Below are 8,623 nucleotides of genomic sequence, written 5' to 3'. Positions count from 1 at the left end.
TGACTTATGGCAGTAATAAGTATATTTGTTTTTGATTTTATTTATTCGGAGATAATTTGACTTTTCTTATTGTTGCTCCTTCTTCATTCAGAGCCCTTGTGATCGACCTGTTTGTGCAATGGAGCAATACAATATGTAATTGTATTTAATGTTTTTTTGTTTTTTTTGATAACAAAAACAATTATCTCTTTATTTGTACATTTTGGAGTAAAAACTGATTAATGACGTATGCATGCAACATTCAAGTGCAGAATGTATGTATGTACATATGTTTTTTGCTTATTTGTATGTTGCATTGCAGCCACATTATAACAATAACCAATTAAGGAAACATATGCATAGCTTTAAATTAATCAAAAACACAAAAAAAAATTTTAATTATCGAACACCAAGAAGTTTCCATTGGACATTCAAACACGTACATAGTTGAGTTAACACCGAAGCTTTTCGCTACCGCCTACAAGTAGGCGGCAGTTTCACATAGACACATCAAATATATTGGGGTATTTTAAAATATGCATACATATGTATAACTGCATTTACGTATATACATACATATGTACATAAGTACGTATTTACGATGTGCGTTATTCATATTGTTAAAAAATAGTTAATTGCTCGTTTTTTGTGTGTTCTAGGTTTGCTTGCAGCTGCCATGACAATTTCACATCTCACCAGCCGCTCAATGTATATGTATATTTTTTAATTTTTTGATTTGTAGTTTTTTCTTCTTCTTCAATTCGCATCAATAGCAAGCAGGCAGGCAATCGTCGATCATTACGCTAGCCAATAGAGTCAGCGCTGTGGTCGTGAAACATTCGTTGCCTTAAATCAATGCCTCTGAATGCTTTTAGCATTACACAAAAATGTGCTCTATTCGTTGTTTACCCTTTCGAAATCGGTTTCGCTCGTGCTTTTAGACTGAAATTAAAAGGGGGAAAAAATAATACAAAAATTAGTCAATAAAAAATTTTAGGAAACTACATAAATATGTAAGTTATCAGATGCGAGGCTTCGCCACGCGCTGAATGTTTAGATATTAAATAATGTATAATTGATAACTAAACCCTACTAAAAAAATAATATATAATTGCCCATCTGGAGGCCACGGCCTTTTATTTGAAACCTCATTTCTTGTAATCTAACGAGCAGCCCACATTTTTTAATTTTTCGCACAGGTTGCAACCCTCTTCGAAAAATAAAACCTTACTGCAAATGTGAAGGTCAAGCCTTTTCATTTGACATCTCATTTTTTAAATGCAATTAATTAAATAATCTTTAAATAGGTGGCAACCCCACTTAAACAAAAAATAGTAACTTATTTCACATGCAGAGACCATATCCTTTCACTCGGTATCTCGGTTTTTAGTCCAACAAACGGTAAAGATATTATAATTTTTAAAAACTGCCAACCCTCCTTAAAAAGTAATACATTATTGAACATCTACATCTAAACGCCGAGCCCTTTTATTTGTAATCCAACAGACAGTGTGGATCTTATAATATTTTAGACAGCTGGCAACCCTATAGGAATTTAAAGTACTAAATATAATATTTCTATCGATACAGATTATACTTTAAAAATCTCGCCTAAATCCATTCTAAGAATCACAACTTTTTTTTAAACTATTTATAGAAGATAAAAAATGTTAAATAGGTGGCAACCCTACCCAAATAAAATAAAGTTTTTCTACATGCCAAGGCCATGCCCATTCATTTGATATCTCATTTTGTAATCCAACGAACGGTGAAAATCTTTTAACTTTTTTATTAGGTGGCAACCCTACTCAGGAAATTAATCCGTTATTGCACATCTAGAAGCCAAGTCTTTACGTTTGACAGAGACGGTGCAGAATTGATGCCTACGCTTATTACGATTGTATATGGTAATTTTATCAACAGGTGGAAACCCTATTCAAAAAAATAAAACCTTTGTAATTTTCTAGAGGCCCTTCCCTTTCATTTGACACCTCAGCTTTTGTAATCCAGCGAACCGTGCGGATCTTACAGTTTTTTAAACAGGTGGCAACCCTATTAAAATTCTAAATGAAAAAGGTCACTCTCCTATCGATACAAAGTGTATTGGAGAAAATCTGGTCAAAATCCTTTCAGTAGTTTTCGAGATTACCTTTATACTATGTATCTATAGATAATTTTTTGTTGACGGTTTCTGTATATAACAAGTGCAATTTATGAAAACTGGTTGTTTGACATTTTGCTACGAATGAAAAAAAGTGCAAAATCCGTCAGCAAAAAGAAAAAAATGATTACAAATCACTACACCTTTTTCAGTTTTAGTTCAGAAAGTTGCAATTCATATTTAGAAATTCTATTTCAAATTCAGATAGTTACAATTCAAGCTCAGAATTTCCACTTCAAATTGAGAAAGTTACAATTGAAATTCAGAAAGTTGCAATTCGAATACAGAATTTATATTTTAAATTCAGAAAGTTACATTTCAAACTCAGAATTTCGATTTCAAATTTAGAAACCTTTATTCAAATTCAGAAAGTTATAAATCAAATTCAGAAAGATACAACTCAAGTTCAGACAGCTTTCATTTCAAATTCAGAAATTTCCAATTTAAGTTCAGAAAATTTCATATTCACTGTACGATTTTGAGATTATAAGTTGTACCTTCGCCTATGCTAAATCCAGTAGAAACAATATGGTCTAAAATGATATAACTTGTCAAACCAAGTAATAAATAAATAAACCAAAATAATAAAACGGTTTTTGTTACGAAATCAGCTTCCAAATTTTTAAGTTTTTACCACACAATCATTGGTGTAGGGCAGGCGGAATCCGAATGGTCCATTTTGCACATCTAGTTATTTACTATTGAATATTAACTATTGTTTGTGACATTGGTAGTTAAAATTATAAAGGAACATCAATTTAACATATGAAAACACTTATAAACTAAAGGCTATTATAAGAGTTGTATATATGGAGCTTTTCGACCGTTGATTTGAAAGCAAAAACGTTGGTTTTTCTTTTCCGCCTACTACACGTTTCGACACATTATTGTGTCTTCCTCAGGGAGTCTATTTATTTTTACAAGAAAACATAACAAACGTGTATACAAAAACATTTTTTTTCGAACATACCTTAACATATTTATAATAACATAACATCACATTAATTATTTTATGGACATCACATTCTTAAACTGACACTTAACATTTAAATACATCAATACTTTATCCCAGCTGTTCGTCAATTATTAATTCAATGGACTACATCTTTTTTTCTGTTCCGACCGTTTTGTTGTGATATAATACTAATTACTTCTATACTAGTAAGGAAATATGTAATCTATTCCAGCTGCAATTCTTTTTGTAAAGAGTGATTTTTATTCGAAAATCGTGAAGAGCATAAGTGTACCGAAAACTTTAAAAATAAATATCCAAACCTTTCAGAAGAGTTATTGAAAAAATGTATACTTGGCTAAGTAAATTTGTTTTCCTACTTTTACAAAAAAGTGGCATGCTGCATAGAGTAAAAAAACATCTGTTTTTTAAACCATACCGTGAGGCACCATTCTCATAAGTATGCAGTTTGTATAATACGAAGACTTTTCTATACCTTTTAATAGCTTGTTTAAGTTTAAGTAAAAATAAACCGATTACAGCCATTTTAAGGGTTTTTGTTTATGTTATCATCAAAAATATATGGCCAAAGTTTCGGAGTCGTGCATTCATCGCTGCGCTTTTAATAAAATCTTTTTGAGATTAGGTTTGTATGGGAGGTACGCGTTAAAGTAAATCGATTTTGCTAATTTTGTTTATGTTTACTTACTCCATTATTGTTAATATACGGACGATATTTCGGAGTCCTTCATTCATTGGTGCCCTTTGAATGACATTTTTAAAGCGTTTTTGAGGTTAGGTTTGTATGGGAGGTATGCTTTAAAATAAATCGATCACACTCATTTTTGGGGTTTTTCTTGATTTATGTCCTTAGAGCAAGTGTTGATATTAATCGATGGATTTTTTAATTAATTAGTTAATTCGACTAAATACAATCCGATTACAGTTAATCATGATTAATTTTAATCTGATTAAACAGTTAATCGTAACCGCGATTAAAATAATTAATTTTTAATCATTAACCCTTAATTTGATTAATTCGGTTTGGTGATTAATTAATTTATGCTCGAATTTTCCAAGCCCAGTTAATCGGGTATGGCCAAGTCGGTTTTTCTCATCAGTTTAAGCAATTTGGTGCGAATTTTCATTAAGATCTATTCCAACAGACGATTTATAAACTTGGTTTTAATATTCCTCTGCACATGTGCGCTAGTTTGTAAAAGTTCCCAGTTTAAATATTACTAATAACAATAATTATATATTTTTTTATATTATGTGTTTTTATAAGCGTAAAACACAAAATAATTACTATAACTGTCAGCTAGACAGATTAATCAGATTTTATTTTTAATTGGATTGATGATTAATGATTAAAATTAATTAATCTGTAATCATTAATCGTACAGTTGACTAATATTAATTAATTTAATTCTCATTTTCGTTGTTGGTGTTTCCGACAGGGTAGGAGTGTGATGTAATGTGGAACGATTTTCCGTCATCCCTTGTCAAATTTGGTTTGGAGACAATCGCGATTAACGTTTTAATCGTTAATCAGATAAACATTTTGCCAACACTACGTTAGAGGTAACATATGAAAAATTGAAGCCCTACGCCTATTCCTTCTAATTTTCTCCAAACAATGTATGGACCTAAACCACTGTGCGGCGGGGTCAACAACGACATGGTGCAGAATCCATATAGTATTTATTAAGCCTTTCCATGGTTTCGGTAATGAATTTTTACACACAAAAAATAATGCTTAATGAGCACATGAAAATCCCTTTTTACAATTTTCGTTAAAATTCCCTAGGTTGTCGTCTGCTTTCAATGGCTGTTAAACAAAAACTAAATGGCGCAGCTGGCGCAAAATTTTACAATAGTCTGCAAATTGCCATCATACGATTAAAACCATAGATGAGGGACCGAAAAACAACCGTTGAATATAAAGACTTTTATTTTTAGATCATTGCAAAATCGTTAATTTTTAACCGTAATGAATAAATTAAATGTGGACATCTACTCCATTCGACTCTTGATTTTTAATTCTGCTCTCTGAAAAAACTCGCTTTAAAAAAAAAAAACAATGGTACGGTAAACGGTAAAATGGTAAATGATGAGTTTGGGACAGAAAGTGATTTGGCAGAGGAAAAAATAATAAATAAAACTTTATAAAAGGGTGACAAACTTACTAAATAATAATATATAATAAATAATAATATATAATAAATAATAGTATATAATAAATAATAATATATAATAAATAATAATATATTGTGAAAATTTCGTATATCAATGTAAATTCAATACACTGGGATAGGGTTTTTGAACCGGCAGCCGAGATGAGGCGATCTCCCACTCAGCCGTCGAGAATAGCAGCCCTTAATCCTCAGTACTCACAGTTTTCCCTTTGTTTATTTAAAACTCATGAATTTTTTTATATAAAAATATGACATATTTTATAACAAAACCCATATCCCTTTAGATATGTCGATCAATTATTATTACCAAACAAGAAATCAACACAAAAAATGTATACTCACTTTGGTCAAATGTGCTTGGATTAATGTAGCTAATCAAGTCTTGATCTGACATAGTGGTCAATTCTTGCGGAATAGGCGGTTGAAGAGGTACAGGTCCGACCGCAGCGCCAGGATGAATGCCTGCCGCCGCAGCTGATGTTTGTTGAGTAACGATGGCACCATTTGTAGTCACGGCAGCGGCTGCTACTGATTTTTGCATAGAATTTTCCGTGGCCAATGCGACGATGAGAGATTCCTGTGGCGTTGTGGGAGGACTGTGGTGGAACAGAGAGAGAATGATGAATAAGCATACATATTCAAAAATTGTAGTAGGGTATAAATTATAGATAAGTGACACTTACATGCCCAAAGAGAATTGTGACTGAACTTCATTGACCGCTGCTGCTGCCGCGACTGCTGCAGATGGCGACACGTCTGGGTGGTTTAAAAGCAAGTTAACTAAGGGACTTGTATTGGCATTTGAGGCTGCTGCTGCTGCTGCTGCCGCCGCCGCTGCTGCTGCAGCTGCTGCTGCCGCGCCATTCATCAATGCTTGCGGTGACTGTTGCTGCTGCTGTTGTTGTTGTTGATGATGAAGTTGCTGCTGCTGCTGCTGATGCTGTTGCTGAAGGCGATGTTGCTGCTGTCGGTGTTGGTGTTGTTGTTGCTGCTGGTGATGTTGTTGTTGCTGCTGATGATGTTGTTGTTGCTCCTGATTAGATATTAAATCGGCCGCAGCTTTAATAATCATATTACTGACAGCAGTGGATGTTGCCACAGTCACAGGTTGTTCAGCTGCCTGTTCCGCATTGGCAACATTATCAACCACCGCAGCAGCCGTATTCGGCGGACTCATTATAATATTGCTGAGCGCAAGCGCTGCCACGGCAGCATCTTGTTGAGTTGGCTGCGGCTGCATTGCAATGTCATTCAAAATCGAATTGGCCATGGTGACTTGGTGTGGCGCCATGATATTCGGCACCACCGCAGTGGCAGCACCATTAGCTGAACACAAAATAGTGGACGGTGAAACTGCGGGATTCATGATCATTTCAGTGGAGATACTATTGGGATCGGCGACTGCTGCGCCAGTGGTCGTTCCACCTGGAACGGCAACGGCAGCTTCGACCACTGCGTTGGCTGAAACGGCTGCAGCGCTGTTGCCACCCAGTGGAGCGGGCAAGAGTTGTTGCATTGGCATAGCATTCAGCACAGCGGCGGGTTCCGAGTTCAATATAATATCCTGGGTGATGGGAGAATTATGACCATTCAGCGAATTATTCGGCGATACCGAAAGTGTAGCTGTCAAGCTGTTGTGTGGCGAAGAACCGCTCGAGCTGTTGGAGTGAGAGGAGGAGTTGCTCGATATGGATAAGCTGCGTTCGAGTACAGGAGGCTGTTGCTGTGCATTTGCCTGCTGCATAATGTCACCGAACGGATGATCAATGGCCGGACCAACGGCGCTATTAACACCACCAACGCCACCGAAAAGCGACTCCTCCGCAGCCGCTGCAGCAACCACGGCGGCCACATTCGGGTCGTCTGCCACTGCAGTGGATTTGGTCAAATCGGTGATGAATTTGTCCACTGCGACTGCCTGCTGTTGCTGTGCCACAACTTTAGCGATTTCCGTCTTGACGGCCAACTCAACAGCAGCTGCTACGGAAGGTGGCGGCGGTACTGGAAAGGCCGGCATGCTGTTCGAATCATACATCATTGTGTCCATGCTAGTTTTGCGGTCATAGTGTGAGTGAAACTGCATGGCAGCTGTGGGACTGATGGGTGCGCCACAATTGGCCATAACGGCATCTGTCGGCTGTATCGACTCAGCCAAAGAACTTTGCGACGTTTCGTCGATCAGCTCAGTCTTGAGTGTTTCGGCAACATTTAGATGGGCCAACTGTTGATCTGTCAGCATGGGTGTGGCTGTGGGCAATGAAGGGCGTCGCACGCCCATCGGCATTTGTGTAGTGATTGGTGGCGGCATCATACCTGAATCGATTTCATGTTTGGTTTCTGGCGCTGGCCAAAGTACTGCGCCACCAGCTCCGCCCATTGGTGGGGCCAAGGGGTTCGATGTATCCATATATGTGCCAGCATCTACAAATATACATAAGAATCCGTTAATAACGCCCAGATAGGTTGAAGCAGTGATAGAATGTCGTTTGTTAAGAAAATAAATATAAAACTATATGTCATTGAAAATGTGGACAAACATATTAAGTTACTCTTTTTTGTTTTGGTATTGAAAAATATATGTTAATATATATTTTAACGAAAACTTAAATATACGCTTACTGCTAGGTCAAATATGCTAGGGACTTATACTAATTTGGTTCAAATCTATATGTTACAACTATAGTGTCTATTTATTAATTTTGGTTGTTTCCAATTAAAATACATAATATTTTTTTCATTTTCTATTTTTCACCAGCCAAATTGTTTGTATTCATTAATATTTGCGTCTCCATGTATGTATGTGAGTATGCATTTTGCAACTAAATGTAAAAGGATAGCAATAATTAAAAATTAATACAGACATGGATTTTCGTTTTGGATGATGAGTAGGGGAAATTACTTTGAGTGCATTACAAGCAATCGTCGCATCCACACGCTACCTCTTAATACCACTTTCCCCATAAATATGTGGTCATAAGCAATAAACGCCTAAGTCGACTTAAGAAATAATGGAGTTATATATGCTAGCGTATTCTTCAACTCCTATTCCATGCATACGTGATTTCCCTATCTCGCCAGCTAGGCTATTTAAAAAGTTATAGGCGAAAATGTTTTCGTCTCCCATAAGGCTAACATTACAATTCAATTAGGCGGTTATTGCTTATGACCGCAGAAATGTTGGTACGCACGCACGCACGCATACATACACACACCAGTACATACATTGAGAAGAAATAGTACGAGCACAAAAGCAGCAAAAGTTCAAAAGAGCAGTGGAGCCGAAGGCTACCTTTACGGAATTTTTGATACGACTGTAGACTTCATTAGTTGCTA

General features: G+C 36.1%; 1 protein-coding gene across 1 annotated transcript; it reads right to left on the bottom strand.

Annotated features, from left to right (window-relative positions):
• Nucleotides 1-6: 6 nt before the first annotated feature.
• LOC118755683 (polyglutamine-repeat protein pqn-41-like) lies at nt 7-7,799 on the bottom strand (the record flags this gene model as incomplete). The annotated part of the gene is made up of 3 exons (XM_036490509.1): nt 7-921; nt 5,633-5,886; nt 5,974-7,799. Coding segments are annotated over 3 exons (2,085 nt in total), but the record flags the coding sequence as incomplete, so codon positions are not given.
• Between the last annotated feature and the right edge of the window lie 824 nt (nt 7,800-8,623).

Source organism: Rhagoletis pomonella, unplaced genomic scaffold, assembly GCF_013731165.1.
Source record: "Rhagoletis pomonella isolate Grant_MI unplaced genomic scaffold, Rhpom_1.0 Rhpom_scaffold_07020, whole genome shotgun sequence".
NCBI classification, from domain to species: Eukaryota; Metazoa; Arthropoda; class Insecta; order Diptera; family Tephritidae; genus Rhagoletis; species Rhagoletis pomonella.
Note: the sequence above shows the minus strand (reverse complement) of the source record. Positions and strands in the feature narration are given on the sequence as shown.